This window comes from Arachis hypogaea, chromosome 3, assembly GCF_003086295.3.
Source record: "Arachis hypogaea cultivar Tifrunner chromosome 3, arahy.Tifrunner.gnm2.J5K5, whole genome shotgun sequence".
Taxonomy (NCBI): Eukaryota; Viridiplantae; Streptophyta; class Magnoliopsida; order Fabales; family Fabaceae; genus Arachis; species Arachis hypogaea.
In genome coordinates, this window is record NC_092038.1 from 138,065,396 (window position 1) to 138,082,964 (window position 17,569).

The 17,569-nt window shown below is 33.3% G+C and overlaps 4 protein-coding genes across 5 annotated transcripts; all 4 read right to left on the reverse strand.

The window, feature by feature from the left end:
• Nucleotides 1–14: 14 nt before the first annotated feature.
• Nucleotides 15–2,445, reverse strand: LOC112734400 (uncharacterized). 2 transcript variants are annotated; one of them, XM_025783699.2, is made up of 3 exons: nucleotides 1,465–2,445; nucleotides 640–1,382; nucleotides 15–570 (listed from the first exon to the last, which is right to left on the reverse strand). In XM_025783699.2, the coding sequence occupies exons 1-3, from the start codon at nucleotides 1,762–1,764 to the stop codon at nucleotides 186–188; spliced, it is 1,428 nt and encodes a 475-aa protein (XP_025639484.1). In that variant the 5' UTR covers nucleotides 1,765–2,445; the 3' UTR covers nucleotides 15–185. The 2 variants fall into 2 exon arrangements, with proteins under 2 accessions (XP_025639484.1, XP_072089759.1); XM_072233658.1 differs by having other exon boundaries at nucleotides 15–556; nucleotides 1,465–1,960.
• A 43-nt stretch (nucleotides 2,446–2,488) lies between these two features.
• Nucleotides 2,489–5,754, reverse strand: LOC112734401 (uncharacterized). The gene is made up of 3 exons (XM_025783700.3): nucleotides 5,256–5,754; nucleotides 4,413–5,170; nucleotides 2,489–3,049 (listed from the first exon to the last, which is right to left on the reverse strand). The coding sequence occupies exons 1-3, from the start codon at nucleotides 5,541–5,543 to the stop codon at nucleotides 2,647–2,649; spliced, it is 1,449 nt and encodes a 482-aa protein (XP_025639485.1). The 5' UTR covers nucleotides 5,544–5,754; the 3' UTR covers nucleotides 2,489–2,646.
• A 2,011-nt stretch (nucleotides 5,755–7,765) lies between these two features.
• On the reverse strand, nucleotides 7,766–12,015 carry LOC112734403 (uncharacterized). The gene is made up of 14 exons (XM_029291815.2): nucleotides 11,366–12,015; nucleotides 11,210–11,286; nucleotides 10,834–10,992; nucleotides 10,527–10,740; nucleotides 10,358–10,444; nucleotides 10,134–10,270; nucleotides 9,917–9,997; nucleotides 9,766–9,830; nucleotides 9,509–9,681; nucleotides 9,305–9,435; nucleotides 9,128–9,215; nucleotides 8,794–9,010; nucleotides 8,515–8,621; nucleotides 7,766–8,370 (listed from the first exon to the last, which is right to left on the reverse strand). The coding sequence occupies exons 1-14, from the start codon at nucleotides 11,531–11,533 to the stop codon at nucleotides 7,996–7,998; spliced, it is 2,079 nt and encodes a 692-aa protein (XP_029147648.1). The 5' UTR covers nucleotides 11,534–12,015; the 3' UTR covers nucleotides 7,766–7,995.
• Nucleotides 12,016–12,467: 452 nt separating this feature from the next.
• LOC112734405 (2-carboxy-1,4-naphthoquinone phytyltransferase, chloroplastic) lies at nucleotides 12,468–15,026 on the reverse strand. The gene is made up of 11 exons (XM_025783703.3): nucleotides 14,717–15,026; nucleotides 14,458–14,647; nucleotides 14,274–14,377; nucleotides 14,122–14,193; nucleotides 13,876–14,014; nucleotides 13,679–13,785; nucleotides 13,504–13,603; nucleotides 13,388–13,426; nucleotides 13,195–13,305; nucleotides 13,030–13,095; nucleotides 12,468–12,950 (listed from the first exon to the last, which is right to left on the reverse strand). The coding sequence occupies exons 1-11, from the start codon at nucleotides 14,791–14,793 to the stop codon at nucleotides 12,849–12,851; spliced, it is 1,107 nt and encodes a 368-aa protein (XP_025639488.1). The 5' UTR covers nucleotides 14,794–15,026; the 3' UTR covers nucleotides 12,468–12,848.
• Between the last annotated feature and the right edge of the window lie 2,543 nt (nucleotides 15,027–17,569).

Sequence of the window (17,569 nt, forward strand, 5' to 3'; positions counted from 1 at the left end):
AAACATACTAACAATAACAAATAAGATTTTGCCCTTTTATTAACAATAAGAAACATTTCTACTTTCCTAATCCTAACATAATGACAGGTTTATTTAAAGTAAATTTATTTTGCTATTTTGAGGGACATAAGTTTAATTTTCCTTTGTCGTGAACATTTTTTATCCTCTTATACAAGAGTCTTGAACTAGCGCGGCAGCAACACTTGCTCATCATTATCATCAAGGTCAATACTCTCAAGCGGCTGCAATTCTGATTCCATTTGGGCTATCATTCCTGCTTGCTCTCTGTCCCTTGGATACGTCCGATAAAGGATTGAATAGATGCAACAGCCGATTATCATGGGAATTCCGATTGCAGTATAAAGTGCTTTTGCCAATGCTGCAGCATTTCCCCTATCCGCTTTAATGGAGGACGAATCTCCTTTTCTGATTGGTTTATATCCAAAAATATGCTGAGCCATAATGTCAACAATAGGAGGAGCAATTGACGCCAATATAGACTCAAAAAACTTATCCACCGCATATATAGTTGAACGAGACTTCTCTGGGATTATCTCTGCAAGTATTGGACTGTTCATAATGTTAACTAAACATTTTTTTTGTATTGTTTGTTATGGTAAGAGTCATATGGGTACGTACTTGTTTGTTGCTGGACCATTCCAGCTCATGAAGAAACCCATGATGAAGAGAGCAAGGGCGTGCAAGAAGGGAGTGGATGGATCATAAGGCAATACCAACAGCAAAATTGCTGCAAGAGGAGCAGCTGAACCAACGCTTATCTGTGCCGTTATTATTCTGCCACGGTTTGGAAAGTGTTGGGATAGAATATCCCCCATTTTACCCCCAAACAGAGCTGCTACTGAAATAGCAATGATGAACATGGTCCAAAGCAACGCTGCTGTCTTGTGTGAAAATCCAATGAGTTCTAACCAAAGTATGGCAAATGAGAACAATGCTGACCATGAAATTGACCCAGATACACCCTGTGCCACAATTACCCGAAAAGATGGGATTTTCATAACTGATTTTACTTCTTTCAGCATATCTTTCATTCCGGAAAGAAAGGACACGGGGTTATTGTTATGTGGAGTTTTTGGATAGTGTGGATCATTAGCAAAGAGGTGTACGAATACACCTGCTATGACACTGATAAGGGCAACAAGGTGGAAAGCTATTCTCCAACCTGGTATGCCAACAAATGAAGTTGAGGCTAGAATTACAGCGAAGGGTCCGCCAAGAATGCTTCCAATGTTTCCGGTTAATGAAAGCCACCCAAAAGCCATGCCACGGTTACTGTCGTTTGTGCAGTCAGCAACCAGAGATTTACTTGCCGGAACAAAAATGGCAAGTCCTATCCCATTCAAAGCTCTTGAAATTGCCACCTAGTAATAATTAAAATTAAATGGTGATCTTGGTGTGACATGTTGCAATAAGCAAATAAATATATAAAGAGTAAGGAGAGACCTGTGAAATTGTGGTGGAGATGGCGAGGAGGAAGGTGGTGGCAGCCCAAAGAAAAGCACCAAGAGCGATGAGATGAGCACGGTTGTGGCGCTTGGCGAGGTAAGCGGCGAATGGGTAACAAAGACATTGAACAAATGATCGGTAGAAAGTGAGTGTGCTGAGAGCAGCGGGATCTTCTTGAAAAGTTTTACCAACTTCTTTGTACACCGCTGGAAGCAGAGACGAGTCTGCGTTATCCATTATGTTAACCATGTTAATCATCACCAGTGTCACCGTTGCTCTCTCCCATTTCATCTTCATCTTTTTCTATTTCCAACTAAGACCATAAGAATTCGCAGTTTGCGTTTTTCTCTTTTTGCAGTGTATTCCACGATTCAAGAACCGATATGAGAAACTCAAGGTTGACTTGGGAGGGAAGATTGACTTGGACTAGCTGTGAGAGATGAGCCACCACTTTGCTTGGTTTGCACAACACCATCATTTTACATATATTGCCATTGAAATTGTGATTTTCGTCCACATTTATAATGCTAGTAAGAAAGTCTTTTTTGTTTGCCCAAGAAGTAATAGACTTTCCCCTACATGAAACCACCATTTGATTTTAAGCCTTCAAGGATGATCATTATAATAATAACTATGTTAAAGTTTGAAATAAAAGAGCATGATATGTACGGTATTTTCAAAATCGCGTAACGGGTAAACTATCTGTATCAACTGAGGAAAAAAAACTCTTAGGTTGAAATTGGAATTAATTTAATTTTAAAATTATTTTTTTCTTATAATAAACAACAAATAAAAATTGATTAATTTGTAAGTTATAGAAATTTGCATTATAATTAAACTCAAATTCTTTTTTTTTTTTTTATAAAATTTGGTTAAAACTAAATTAATTTAGAAGTGTTAAAATATAAAAAGTCATTTTTACCGTTTAAGTATTAATATAAAAGAAAAGTTAATTTAGTTTAAAATTTGATATAATGACTTAATTTTATAAAAAGCCATTATATAAAATTAAACACAATAATTTAATTTTAATTTAATATATTTTTAAGTTAAATAAAAATAATTCTAAAACTATTTTGTTCTAAACAAGCTCTAAATAGTGTTGATAAAAAAAAAAGAAAACTCTTAAGTATTGTAGCACTCAATCAAACAACTTGATCTCTTGAACAAGTTCTTGAACTAGCGAGGTAGAAAAGCCTTTTCATCATTATCATGTACACCTACTACTATCTCTTCCCCCTCTAACTGCTGCATTTCTGAGTCTACCAATGCAATCATTCTTGCTCGCTCCCTGTCCCTTGGGTAAGTTGAATAAAGGAATGAGTAGATGGAACAGCAGATTATCATGGGAATTCCGATTGCCGTATAGAGTGCCTTTGCCAGTGATGCACCATTTTCTCTGTCAGTTTCAATCTCAACCGAGTCTGACGACCCTTTCGGGGTTGGTTTATAACCATAAACATGCTGCGCCAATAATCCAACAATGGGAGGAGCAAATGACGCCAATACGGACTCAAAAGATCGATCCAATGCATATATAGCTGTCCGGGACTTCTCAGGGACTATTTCTGCAAATATTGGACTGTCCACAATGTTTAATTCTGAACAAAATTCTAGCCCAGATTTACAAAATGATCCATAATTATTATCTTGAATGCCATTATCTTAGTATTGGCATATAATAAGAGTAATGCTATTTGGTACAGCTTTATTGATACAACACCATTCATACTAATTAATTCAGGTTCTTCCAGACCCTGAAGAACAAATGGAATGAGTTTTTATCTTGTTAAATATTAGCTAACTCCTTTGTTTTATGATAGAATTTGTTTCATTTTCTCTATACCCATAAGGAGTAAGGTCAGTAGTGTAGGAATATGAATAGAAACACAAGTTATTTGTTTTAGGATATAATTTTGTCTAATTTTTTCTGTACACAAAATTTTTTATCCAATTCAATCTAAACCAAAAATCAATTGAAACTGCACTAATTGATCAGATTTCATTTTCGACAAACAACTTAGATTGGATCGAATTTCGAATTCATTCCTCAAAATCAAATTAATCAAATCCAAAACCACAAAATGAGATATAATATTATAATTTTATTATTAGAACTAAATTTTATATATAATATGTTTAATTTTTTATATATTTTTATTTTATTCATGTTATATTATTATTATTATTTAGTAATTATTTTATGATTATAAAATTAGATGGATTTATTTATTTGTTTTACCAACTTAAAATTACTTTATTTTCAATAGTACAAATCTAAAGTTTTAATTTTTAAAAACGGAATAAATTGAATAAATTCAAATCACAAGGTTGCGTTTGTTTCCAGAGACAGTGATATAGAGACACAAAATCAATCGTGTTTGCCAGAAGAGACATGGACAGAGACGATGTGTCCAGAGACATTGAATTAGTGTATTTTGTGTCCATCCTGACAAGAAGGACACAGAGGCACTAACAACAAACACAACTTATTTTTCATTTTTTCTTTCATTATTCTTGTTAATTTTTCATAATTTTATTTTTTATTATTATATTTTTTATCTCAAATTTTTTGAATGAAAAAAATAAAAATAAATTGAATTTTTATAATTTGTTCTAATTTATTACTAAATAGAATACAAAAACACAAAATTTTGTGTTTCTTTTCTTTATATCTTGTTTTGTCATGTTCTCAAGAATAAGCGCAAGCGAATAGTTTGGATTGAATTTAAAAATAAAATCAAACCGATTTAATCCAATCTGCAACAAATTATATATTTCCATAGGATTGATTTTTCTTTCAAAACCAATCTAAATCGCATGCAACCTGTGTTTATCTATATATTACTTACTAAAACACTTACCAAACACTGCCAAAAGGCCAGTGAATATGAAGAATTCTAAACAGAAGCAAGATTTAATAGGAAAAGGGGAAGAAATCTTACTTGTTAGTTGCAGAACCATTCCAGGAAATGGACAATCCCATGATGAAGAAAGCAAGACCATGGATGAAAGCTGATGATGGATCATGAGGCAAACCCAACAGCAATATTGCAGCAAGAGGAACAGCTGAACCAGAGCTTATCTGTGACATCATTATTCTTCCACTGTTTGGTAAGCGTTGGGACAGAATATCCCCCATTTTCCCTCCAAACAGAGCTCCAAACGAAGTAGCAAGTATGAACAGAGTCCAAATCAATCCGGTTGTCACGTGTGAGAACCCTATGAGCTCTAACCAAAGTGTGGCAAATGACAATGCTGACCAGGGGAATGAACCAGAGATCCCCTGAGCCACAATTATCTGAAATGACGGAATTCTCATAACCGATTTTGCTTCTTTCAGAAGTTCCTTCATCTGAGAACAGAAGGGCATGGACTTATTCTCTGGAGTTTGATGTGCGGTACTTTTGATGTTTGGAAAGTGTGGATCATTGGCAAAAAGGCGCACCAATATACCTACTATGACACTGATGAAAGCAACAAGGTGAAAAGCTATTCTCCAACCGGGTATGCCTGCGACTGATGTTGAGGCTATAAGAACAGAGAAGAGACCACCGATGATGCTTCCGATGTTTCCGGTTAATGCCAGCCACCCAAAAGCCATGCCGCGGTTGCAGTCATCGGTGGAATCAGCCACCAGGGATTGAATTGCTGGGCCAACAATGGCAAGTCCTATCCCATTTAAACCTCTTGAAATCGCCACCTAAACAAATAACAGTTGAAGACGAAAAAAAAAAAGCGTTGTCTAGAACTGGAAACCGTTGAGTCCGGTTTTGGGAAGTTATTACCTGTAAGAAAGTAGAAGAGATGGCAACGAGGAACGTAGCGGCAGCCCAAAGAAATGCACCGAGAGCAATGACATGAGCGCGGTTGTGACGGGTGGCGAGGTAAGCAGCCAAAGGGTAGCAGAAAGACTGAACAAGGGATCGGAAGAGAGTGAGAGATCCCAAGGAGGTTGGGTCAGCACGGAGAGCAGCACCGACTTCTTTGTATACACCTGGTAGTAGAGTCTCATCTGCTTTCTCCATTATACCTGCAAGGTTCACCAGAACCAAAGTCATTCTCTCCGATCTCATCTTCTTCTTCTTCTGCAATCCAACAGTGGAGGAAGTCAAGGTTTCGTCACCGGGGTTGACTAGACTTGAATGGATGTGAGAGAAAGAAACACAGAATATTCAATATTCGTAGCTGAGAGACGCTAATTTGGCCCTAATTGGTGGTTGTATGAACACGTGTATGGTTAGGATTCATGTAGAAGTGGATATATGACAAAAAGTAAAAGGCTTCGTGTTGGTGTTATGGGGAATGAAATCTTCTAGTACTATGTAGTTGTCTTTTCAGGGTGGAGATCCTGTACTTGAAAGTTGAAACTCTCTCCCTATAGGCCATTTTTTCCATGAGCAAATCAGATATACATATATCTATTATCTATTATCAAAATTAAATTTCTTCGGGTAATAGCGTAATAAGTTAATAACTAACGTGGCATATTTTAAAATATTTTTTAATTATTTTATTTAACTATATTAACTACAATTAATTAATCACCAAAAAAAAAATAACTAATTAATTACATTAATTATTTAATTTGACTGAAATAAATTAATTTTGTTTTAATTTATCATCTTATATATTTTGATTAATAATTTTTTAAAATTGTTATAATTAATTATTTATTTGATTTATTAAGATAAATATTACATTATTTAATATTTTGTTTGCCTATATAAATTATAACTAATTAATTATTAATTATTTAATTTGACTGAAATAAATAAATTAATTTTATTTTAATTTATATTATTTTTTGTGTTTGTATTTTTATTTTTTTTAAAAGTATTATAATTTATACATGACATATTTATAAGATATTTATATTTAGTTAACTTATTTTATTGAGCTAAAAAATTATAATTAATTTATTATATTAATTATTTAATTTAATTAATTTAAATATATATCATTTGATTTAATTTATTGTCACATCAAAAATTTGAGTGATTATTTAGTTACTAAAAATTTTTCTTCATTTTCTTTCTTAATTTTAAATATTTTGATTTTAAATTTTATATTTTTATTCATTGTTTATATTTTTTATTTTAATATCAAATCTAATATTTCTATTAATATTTATTTACAATTTATTGTCTAATAATTATATGCTCACCATTATATGATTGTAAATATTTCTTTAATTTATATATAAAAAACACAATTTCATTCTTACCTTTTTTATTTTACCTATTTCTATATTTTATAACTTATTTAAGGTAAAAAGTATATATACTAGAAGAGAATCTTATTTTTTTATCAATTATTCTTCTCTTTAATAATTTTTTTTTTCTTATGATGTATTATTTCTACTCTTTGCATATTTTTTATAAACTATAAAATATTATTATTGATTATTGTAATCTATCTCTTTTATTTCACATGTTGAGTCTTTTCGATTATTAAAATATATTTTTTATATTCATTTCTGATTTAGGAATTGAAGGATGAAACAACATTGATAAAAGCTATTGTGTATCTTTTCTTTTGTCTTTTTGACTTACCTCTCTTTTTATAGGGATCATGAATAAATTATATACATTGGTATTTATGTATAAAAGGTAAAAATAAATTGTATCCTATATTACTATAGAAAAATCGTTAAGTACAGTCGAATTTGAGGGTTAGATTTATATATTTAAAAAATTAAAATAAAAAAAAACAAACCTGACCCTCTAATTTAAGTTCTCCATATGGAAAAAAAAAATATATATATCAAATTTTTACATTATTGAAAAACACTCCTAAAAAGACAACACTGAAATAAAAAACAAGATCTTACACTAATTTATGTAATATATAATGTGATAAATAGTATATTAGGGTAATAAGTTCTTTGGCGTGAATTTATGTAATAAGTGTACACAAAAACTAATTATTAAATTATTTATTCGCATAAAATATATATTAAAGTATAAAATATATATTAAAAATAAATTAAATAATATATATTTATACACTAATGTATAATAACTAATTTAGTAACTAAATTTTATATGTACACAATATTTTTGTAAAAAAATATTTGAAATGATTTTACATATTCTCGTGTTTCTTACAGGCAATTGTGTAAAGTTATTTATATTGTTAATGGATAGAAATTAGTCTTATTTTGAAATATGTTCCTAAGGCTCTGATTTTTTTTTTTTTTTGGTGACTCCTAAGGCTCTGATTGATTGCGATATATTAGCCTTCTCTTACTTAAAAATTCAATTTTCGTGTTATATATTATTAAAAAAAAGTTGAATTTAAAAACAAAGTATGGACAACAAATTAAAAATAAACTAGTTTTACAAGAAGCTGAATAATATCCTACTAGTATTTCTTTTCCGCAATTTGCTAGCTTAAATAGATTTACTTTATGAAACTACAATTTAACATTTCTATGCAGTTAATTTTGTAGAACAACCAAAATGAACTTAACATTTTTGTTTAGTCACTTCTGAATACTTCATGATCAACTTTAGTCACTAGAAACTATGATTCTGAGTGTGGATGTTTCAATATTTCATCAAAGGATTCAAATGAAGAGTGTGAGCTTAGAGTGGTTCCTTGAACAGCAAGAGGATTGAACCTATTGGAATCCATGTTTGATCTTAAACTTCTAAACTGGGACATCATTGAATCCCATTTTGAGGATAATGAAGATGATTGCCCTGAACTAGTTTTATCAGAATCATTATTATCCTCTCTCAAATCTTTACCGCCCGGCAACTGTTCGATAGAATGTGTTCTTAGCGCTCCATACTTTCTGCCGCGGAATCTCCTGCTCCTGTCACCTTCGGCGCCTTCATTATTTTTGTCTTCTGCTGTTTTGGCAGTGTCAACTCCACTTGGAGTCTCATCCAGAGCCTGAAGAAGGAAATAGATACTTTTAGCCTTTTAGGCCACTTCAGTGGTGAAAATCATGAATCTTCACATACCTCTGAGGGAGTTTTGCATTTGACATTGTACAAATTGAAAATAGATTTTAACCTATTGGGTTTAGATATGTACCACAGTATTGCCTGCTGATTCTAGATCCGGGTTACTCGTGCTGAAACTCCTTGCTAAAGGGAAAACAAGCTCGCCGACTTTGTGGCCTTGTTGGAGATGAGAACGCTCTGAAGAGAGAAAAGTGGTGAAATAAACTAGCATGTTGTTATTTTAGGTCTTAAATGACAGCAAATGTCTATGGTTATCCAAACTTGTATGAACAGGCTAAGGGTGGAAGCTTAGTATCTATTGATTTTAAGCATTACTTGCATTCACAAAAATAAGAAGGATTTGAATCACCTTTATGCAAGATTAGTATTCCAGATGGGTCAAATCCATCCATATCTTCTGCATCATCTTTAATAAACTTGAATATTATCAAATTCTCAAAATAACTGATGAGCCAGTTAAAAAAATTGCAGGCTATTAAAAAAGTGTATATAACCATGATGAGGGGGTAGATTTTGTTAAATCCTTTCCCGAAAAACGGAACAGCATCATCAATGTTTCCCATCCTCTGCACAGAAGTTAAGAGTTCATACACAATTAAGTAAATTAACCAATCTAAGGAATCTACTTTGCAACGCTTAGGCGAGATTAAAAAAAATGCTAATCACCAGACAGAGCTAAGAACCTTTTCAAAAATGGTTTTTCTATTGCGGCCGATATCAATAAGGTTAAGAAAGTTGTAAGAAATTGGTGCTGCATATCTTGCAACCATCCTACAAGGAAGAGAGATGCAAAGACCAATTATTAAGAATTACAGTTTACAGAAATGACTGAAAAAAACCAAAAGAAGTGGAAAACTTACGAGCATATCATAAGCAAGCTGACCGAGCTTGTTTGTCTTGGTGTGATTGAGTAAAACATCAACATTCCCATCTTAAACAAGGAATAATATGTACAAACACACATATACATCAAGGGTATGGATGCAGCTAACTGCAAAAGAAGAATCCAAAGCACATGAGCAAAGAGATTAGTTGTAGTAACTTGATGCATAAATTATTATTACCTGCACAAGAATCTCATCTTTTCCTGCAGCGTGTATTAGGATAGAGATAAGGGATAAATCAACACCATTTAGTATGGTAGCCTCTGCTAAAAGAATTGAAAATGACATGCATCCCAATATAACAGCGGCTAATCTTTGAAGTTGCTTCCTTAATATACACCGCCATAGAAATTCTGTTATAAATCAATATCATTTCAGGTAGTTATCATTGTGAGAAAACTAATCTCTATTGAATTTGTAACAAAAAACAAAAGTACCAGTTGTTTCCAAAAAAGCACCAACTCTGCCAGTGCGTTCAGGCCTCAAGCATGAAATATATTTCCTGCAAGAATAGTATCAAGTATCTTTAAACCAGAAAATTAGTATAAGTACCAAGAAAGATAAGAACAAGTAGATTTAAGAGCAAACCATCCTGTGGAATCACGGCTCTCGTAGTTCTTTATGGTATCCTCCAGTTCAAGGGCTTCTAACACAAACTTCGTATATTCACTAAGTAAAAAGAAAAGAATAACAATGATATTTAGCACTTGAAGAGAATTTTATATATCAAAATCTAAAACAACTCTTTCAGTATGAAAATGAAGTTTAGATTCAAGACAGTGCATGTTATTAGAATCCAGAACACCTTTGATATCGGTAATACTGCTCTCGAGCTCTTCTTAGATGGCGTCTTAATTCTGCCATGGTTTTCTCGTCTGTGTCATAACCCATGTTACATCCTAGTCTTCCACCCTGTGGTTTGAAGGAAGGGTCTTCCTTCAACTAGAAAAGAAAAAAAAATTGCATGAAAAATGAGTAATACAACAATTAGATACAAACCAGCTTGATGTATTTGCTTATAGATGTTACCATCTGTGCCAACATTTTGTCAATTATATTCATGTATGGTCTCAAAGGATCACGTTTCGGCATTTGCTTTGATGTTGCCTGTGCAAGCTGGCAATGGCAGCACCACATAAATAAGTGAGTGAGATGCCTAATAGAAGTTATGGCAATAGTGTTGGTGTGACTAACTTACAACAATGGCATTTGAAAAATCTTGGTGAGCATCATCTAACTTGACAGCCATTTTTGCAACTTTGTGGGAAAGGACTTTCTGCTGAATGTTCCAATCTGCATTCAACCAAATTCCCCTGGGAATTTCACACAAACCAAATCCAAGTAGAAACGCGCCGGTAACGAGTCCAAATGTATTTGAGCAAGCCATGGCAAACCCCATTATGTTACCACTCCTGCAAGTTATTAAGCATTTGGAAGTGCAGAAATCAATCAGTACATTCAATGAAGAGAGAAACAACAAATCTTTAACAAAGAAAGAAGCAAACCAATCATGGTGGAAAGTTATGAGCAATATGAGACCAATGAGTGCTACAGAACCAAGAGAGAGATAGAAGACTAGGTTTGCATGTATGCTGGTCTTCAATCTTGTTTTAACTGTGAAATCTCCAGCATCTTCAAAACCCTGAATAGTGGGAATCACAGTCCTGTTTAGAGAAATAATTTAATACAAAACTATGAGTGTGCATTTCTAATTAACCTACCTAGCTTCAGTATATGTTCTATACTATGTTACCTAGATTTACCATCAACATTAAACTAATAAAAAAATAATCTAGATAACATACTACATATGAATTAGGAAAGTTCTGGATAAATGTTATGTGTACATATAAGATGTTAGAAATAAGAAGGAAATCTTACCATGTAAGTAAGAAGGTACTCCAATATGTCAAACTCCAAAGAACGGAAATTGCAACATTATGATCACCTCTTAATGTCTAGCAATCAGAGGAAAATAGTTACAATCATTCAATTAAATAAATAAAACAAACCATTAACATGAGTAGTTGATAATACCGTCCATATATCGGCGGGGACGAGGATGATGATGGAGAGAGAGCAGAACCAGGTGTATGCAACGGTGAAGAACACATATTTTGGCACATCAGGTCCAGAAAAATATAACAATGTTAAAATCGCCATGCCTAATGTCATAGGCAATGATATTAAATAGAACACCCACATTTTTGATACACCAATGTTTCAGGCAATACATGCATGCATGCATGTATGTCGTTTCTTTTGTTCTTTCTCCTTCCCCTTTGTGTAGAACATCACATCAGAAGAGAACAATGTCTGAAAAAAGTGTGAAAGAAAACTTTAGGTTAGCGTTTAACTTGTTCAAGTGCAATGAGAACCGGTCAAGATGAGCTTTTTTTTTAATATTAACTACCTCATTCAGCATAGTTATACCAAGTGTCACTTTCATTTTTAAGGTGTATGTTTAGTTGATATCAGAATCAGCTTATCATATTCATAATATTTTTAGCAGTTGCATTAATTTAATATTTGGACTAAGTAAGCCTTAAGGTATAGGTCGAAAATTTTTTCCGTCTCCATATAAAATCGTCTCTAAGGTTTAACTTGGTTTTAAAATCATCCTTACCTTAAGAACCAAAATCATATCGAGGTGGCGGCCAAAATGGAGGCAGAGGTAGATCGTAGACAGCTTCTTCTTCTTCTTCTTCCCTTCCCCCTTTGTACGAGCAGAAACACTCTCTTTCTCTTTTTTTTTTTTCCTTTTTTTTCATTTTATAATTTTTTTTATTATGGATAATTTGGTCCAAAATTTTAACATTTAAGTAAAAAAGACGATTTTAAAACTTGGTTTTAAACCTTAGAGACGATTTTGTGTGTAAAAAAAGATTAGGAACGAAAAAATTTTTTGGCCTATACCTTAAGAACCAAAATCGTAATTAACCCTTAATATTTCATAGGAACTTACTAAAATACCTTTTAATTTTAATACTGTATGATATGAGATATAGAAATTCTTGGTTCGCCTAGAAAAACGTATGATATGAGATATAGAAATTCTTGGTTCGCCTAGAAAAACCAAGGTGAGACCACATAATGAAAAATTCCGAGGGGAATGAAAAATTCATAACACATATTTTAATTGTAGAGAACATGTGGTAAATTGGATTTCCATTCTAGAGTTTCTTAGGTAACATAGAAGAATCAACCGTGCATAGATTCACTTGGACTACAAACTATGCAATTACATCATGAGGGACAAGGAGCAATCAGATTTGAAAACAAAGAAAGGTATGTGTCCTTGTATGTAACACCAAAAAATGTTAAACTATCAAAAAAGCCTAAGTGAGACTCCTAACTAGATTGGTATCTCAACATATAAATTTTCTCCACTATTTATTTGGCCATAAGAAGTGGAGGCAAATGAAAAACACTTGAAAAGAAGAATGCAAAGAATCAGTATAAAATACTGAGACAGCTTCCATCTTCAGAGATATGGTCTCTTGCATGCATAGAACTGTTGTTAAACCACTCTAGCCGCTACCAGCCCACAAGCCAGAGCTGCTCCAAACAAAGCATGTAACCTCACACAAAAGTACTTTGCCATGAAGATCTTGCTTTTGTCCTGTAAGTAAAGAACATAACCAAGGCTTAATACCAAACTCCAGCAATCATAAAAGGGTAACACAAAGTCTTGGACTTGCCTTATGATTTTCTTGCACAAATCTCACTACCAAGTTTCCAATTGGTAAGGTCAAGGCACAAAGGAACTAGAACCACAATGGTCATAGCAAGAGAGAAGAGAAACAAATCATAAGCTCATAACGAGATGAGAAGATATCAGAAATGAAGTGTTTAGAGTTGCATACAATACTGGCTAGGGGAAGCGCCTTGCACAGACCGAAAGCAATCAAAAGAGCATAGAGTGCCATGACTGCCACTTTCACTACCTCTGCGCCTTTTGCAGTGCCTAGTCTAACCTGAAAGAGACAATGGGAAATCAAAATTATAGGCTGATGCATCATTGACACTGATAAGATAAATGTGTTTGATTTTATATACCAATGGTGACATTTTTCCAACTTCCATGTCCCCTTCTATCTGAGAAACAAGTAAGAAAAGTCATCAACTTGAAGTTACTCTCATAAGAAAAACTAAGAATTTGGTAATGGAACTACCTGATGGAAATGACTACAAAACAAGATCATGGAAGTTGTGAGGCCAACTAGAATTGACACCGAGATAACTGTCCCAGTTAAGGGCAAACGGCTCATGGCACTATGGTAAAAAAAAAAAAATAGTATTAGCAATCAACCATGAAAAAAATCAAATATTACAAGTGATTGAAGTAACCTTGCACTGCCTTGTAATAAATAAAAAGCAGTAGTAGCAAAAGGACCAAATGCTGCAAAGCACAGGGGCTCTCCCAGTCCTCGGTAGCTTAAGCGAAATGGCGGACACTGGAAAAGTAAAAGACTTGGTAACTTAACTTATGATTCTGAATAAACTTGAAAATGATTCTAATTAGTACCAGCAAAAGCTTTTTACACCTGATATACATAGCCACATATAATTGCGCAAGCAAGAAGCACGATTGAAGGCATATTTCGTGCCTGAACAGAAGCCCAAGTGAGGCCAATGAAGCCAAGAGCAAAGCACAAGTAGGCAGCAACAAAGGTTCCATTCCGGCTTTCCAATTCAACAAAAGGAATAAACAGGGCTAGTTACTATTTCTCATACTAGACAAGTCTTTGCAAATGAAAATAGAGTAATAGACAAGTTAGAGAGAAACTCACCTGCCAACTAGATTTACAACAGATTCCTTTTTGTTCTTGTCAGCACCAGTATCAAAATCATAAACATCATTGCTGCCATAAGTCATTAACAATTCTAAATCTGTTTTTATAATATTCAGTCACTCAATCTTTGAAACAGCATAGAAAATCACCTTAAATTAAGCCAGGTAATAACAAGAACCGAAGAAGCCAAGAGCACAAAATAGGTCCTAGCAGAGAACGTACCCGTCTGCATATAAGCTGCTGCACTGCCTACCTATTCGTGGCAGCAGCAAAATCAGAAAGACTCTGAATTTCTAATTAAGGATACATGAATTTTGAAATGGAAATACTGACAGTTAGAGGAACCAAAGCAACAGAGTAAATTGGCAACTTGATTGCCCTCCAAATCAAGGTTCTCCTTGAAACAGAGTCTTCAAATTGTTCCTCTCCAAACCCAGAACGAGAGACGTGTTGTTGGTGTGGGTTTCTTGGTTTAAGTAGCAACAAGTGCCTTGTATGTATCCTTTTGTAATCCACGTTGCAGCTGAAAAAGAAGAATCACTTTGAATATGTATGCATGTAGAGAGAAAGCAGTTGAGAATGGGAAACATACCGTTTAGAGTAAGTAATGTGTATGTGGAGTTTGTTGTGACCAAAGCCATGGATGAGGTTATAGCAAGTGGCTGCCATTTATATCAAACTTTTCTTCATCTTTCAGAGATAGAAATGAGCGAGTACCATGAAAAAATGAGATGAAGCTCTTCCCTTTCTGGTTTCAACTGAGAAAAAGAATCTAAATCGGAAATCCTATCTCTTTAGAATCTATGTACTAATGAAGCACCGGCCAAAAATGCCTCGTAAGCCTACTTAGTGTGGACTCTCCTAACTTATTTGTGGGCAATACATATATTAGTTATAATCACAAATTATGCTATTTCAAATTAAATGACTTATATAATGATGATCTCATTTATTATTTTAAATGCTAATTGAATAAGTCATTATTACTTTTGATTTGGAATTAAATGAGAATAAAACCGGATATTATCTTTTGTTCCTTAGATAATTATCTTTTTGGATTTTAGATATATTATCCTTTGGGTTTTAGATACTATTTTATTTGGGCTTAAGGGTTTAATGGGTGCCATGCTCAAATATAAAGACCTTCAGGGTTTCGGTCCCCAATATACCAAAGCCGCCTTTGTTACTCTTTTCCCATCAAAAGAGTTGCAGTTCAGCCTCCTAGGAATATAGAAGGTTTTGGTTGAGGAAGATCGAAAGAACCACAAGATCCAAACTCTTCCGATCGTATGATTCATATTTATGAATTCAGGTACGCTTTCGCATTATGATATATATATTTTTGGTGATTCAATATGGATGATCTGGGATATTGAAATTAATTTATTCTCACAAGTGGTATCGGAACCATCCTTATTCGAATCATTGAGAATATTTATTTTTGTGTTTATTTTAAGATCGATATATGTATATATATTGATTATATGCATTTGGCTTGCAAATCTCGAATTGCATAAAGCTTGTTTGAATTATATTATTATTACACACATATTCCTTGTATACATATATATGAACCTGGAAAAGTTTTTTTTTTTTTCTTTTTCCGTGATAAAATAAGGATTATCATTATCACGTGATGAAATTGGAAATTGTTCAAAATCCTTTTTTGACTATGTAAATGTGCATACTGTATTTTGACGTTATGATTTTGTATACATAGCCTTTTTTTTAATCCATTGCAAAATATTAGTAATTCCTTCATGTATTATTATTATTATTATTTTTGTTAAAATCACTGATGCGCTGTTGTGATTTTGAAATAAATAAATAATAATAATACTGGTATTCAAAATTTAATTTTGTTGCATGGAGAATCATAATTAATAGATTAAGTATATAATATTTTCTATGGTCTTAAATTTAATTGTGTGTGCCATTAATTTGGTATAAAATTAATGGATTATCCTCTTGGGATATAAGGATTATTGTACCCATCAATTTTATAAAGATTTGGTTTTAGAATAAATTGATCGAACATTATGCTGCCAAAGTAACCTCTTTTGTAAAAATTGATTTATTCAAAACATAAGAATATGGTGATATGTAATTCATGCGAATATTGGTCGGCCCAAAGGAAGGCCTATATTTGACCGAATTACATACACATATTAATGGTAAATAAATATTTGGGTAGCTAATTAAGAATAAAGTAATGTTTATTATTTATGCAAACAAAAATCGGCCCAAAGGAAGTTTATTGTTTGGCCAAATAATAAGCATTGCATACTTCTGTTTATTTTCTATTAATTATGCGGTCAATAATCGGCCCAAAGGAAGGTTATTGTTTGGCCAATTAATAGAAAATATATGCGGTAATAAATAGGTTGCGAAATTTAAGTTTCCATGTGCGCATTAAGTCGGTCCAAAGAAAGGCTTAATGTGTGACAGGAATTTTGACAATATTTGATTACTGCAATGAAAGTATCACTTACAGTTAATTTTTCTATCCAAAGACTGAAAATTAATGTTGTGCTAGATATCTCAATATGGATTTTTTCCCATTAATTAACTAATGTCTACTGCATGTTCTTTTTGTTCTAATCCAGAAACTATGGCTTTAGCTACCAATGTTTCTGCACAAATTAGCAGTATTCCTATGCTGAATGGTTCAAACTTTAAAGTTTGGAAGGATACCGTGGAGATTGTCCTCGGTTGTATGGACCTAGATATAGCTCTTCGAGAGGAGAAACCCACTTCCATTCCGGAAAACCTCAATGAGGTTAAAATAGAGAAGTGGGAGAGATCCAATCGAATGAGCATTATGATCATGAAACGCTCAATTCCTGAGGCGTTTCGGGGCTCAATTACTGAGGATAAAGATGCCAAACAGTTCCTAAAGGATGTTGAAAAATTCTTTACTAAGAATGAAAAGGCGGAGGCAAGTAGTCTTTTGAGCAAACTTGTCTCCATGAGGTATAAAGGTAACGGGAACATAAGGGAGTACATTATGGAAATGTCTCATCTTGCTTCAAAATTAAAAGCACTAAAATTAGAGTTGTCTGAAGATTTACTCGTGCATTTCATTTTGATTTCCCTTCCTGCACACTTTGGGCAATTCAAAGTGAGTTATAACACTTTGAAGGACACTTGGTCCTTAAATGAGCTTATATCTCACTGTGTGCAAGAAGAAGAGAGGCTACAGCAAGATAAGACTGAAAGTGCTCACATGGCTTCATCTTCTCAGTATAAAAGTAAGCGTGATACTACTGCGGATGTGCCTTCTCAGCAGAAAAAGGCTAAGAAACAAGATCAAGTTTCAACTTGTTTCTTCTGTAAGAAGGTGGGACACGTGAAGAAGGATTGTACCAAATATGCCACCTGGCGTGTAAAGAAGGGTATAGTTCTTACTTTCATTTGTTCTGAGGCTAGTTTAAGTTATGCACCT

What these genes read in the sequence shown, in the direction of transcription:
- LOC112734405 (XM_025783703.3), bottom strand. Translation starts at nt 14,793, where the DNA reads ATGGCAGCCACTTGCTATAACCTCATCCATGGCTTTGGTCACAACAAA. An exon ending in GTTGTAAATCTAGTTGGCAG is followed by an intron (nt 14,015 to 14,121) that starts GTGAGTTTCTCT and finishes TGAATTGGAAAG; the next exon opens with CCGGAATGGAACCTTTGTTG. An exon ending in TTATTACAAGGCAGTGCAAG is followed by an intron (nt 13,604 to 13,678) that starts GTTACTTCAATC and finishes TTTTTACCATAG; the next exon opens with TGCCATGAGCCGTTTGCCCT.
- LOC112734401 (XM_025783700.3), bottom strand. Translation starts at nt 5,543, where the DNA reads ATGAGATCGGAGAGAATGACTTTGGTTCTGGTGAACCTTGCAGGTATA. An exon ending in TCTCTTCTACTTTCTTACAG is followed by an intron (nt 5,171 to 5,255) that starts GTAATAACTTCC and finishes TTATTTGTTTAG; the next exon opens with GTGGCGATTTCAAGAGGTTT. An exon ending in AATGGTTCTGCAACTAACAA is followed by an intron (nt 3,050 to 4,412) that starts GTAAGATTTCTT and finishes CATTGTGGACAG; the next exon opens with TCCAATATTTGCAGAAATAG.
- LOC112734403 (XM_029291815.2), bottom strand. Translation starts at nt 11,533, where the DNA reads ATGTGGGTGTTCTATTTAATATCATTGCCTATGACATTAGGCATGGCG. An exon ending in ATTTTTCAAATGCCATTGTT is followed by an intron (nt 10,445 to 10,526) that starts GTAAGTTAGTCA and finishes TGCCATTGCCAG; the next exon opens with CTTGCACAGGCAACATCAAA. An exon ending in AGCCGTGATTCCACAGGATG is followed by an intron (nt 9,831 to 9,916) that starts GTTTGCTCTTAA and finishes CTATTCTTGCAG; the next exon opens with GAAATATATTTCATGCTTGA.
- LOC112734400 (XM_025783699.2), bottom strand. Translation starts at nt 1,764, where the DNA reads ATGAAGATGAAATGGGAGAGAGCAACGGTGACACTGGTGATGATTAAC. An exon ending in TCTCCACCACAATTTCACAG is followed by an intron (nt 1,383 to 1,464) that starts GTCTCTCCTTAC and finishes AATTATTACTAG; the next exon opens with GTGGCAATTTCAAGAGCTTT. An exon ending in AATGGTCCAGCAACAAACAA is followed by an intron (nt 571 to 639) that starts GTACGTACCCAT and finishes CATTATGAACAG; the next exon opens with TCCAATACTTGCAGAGATAA.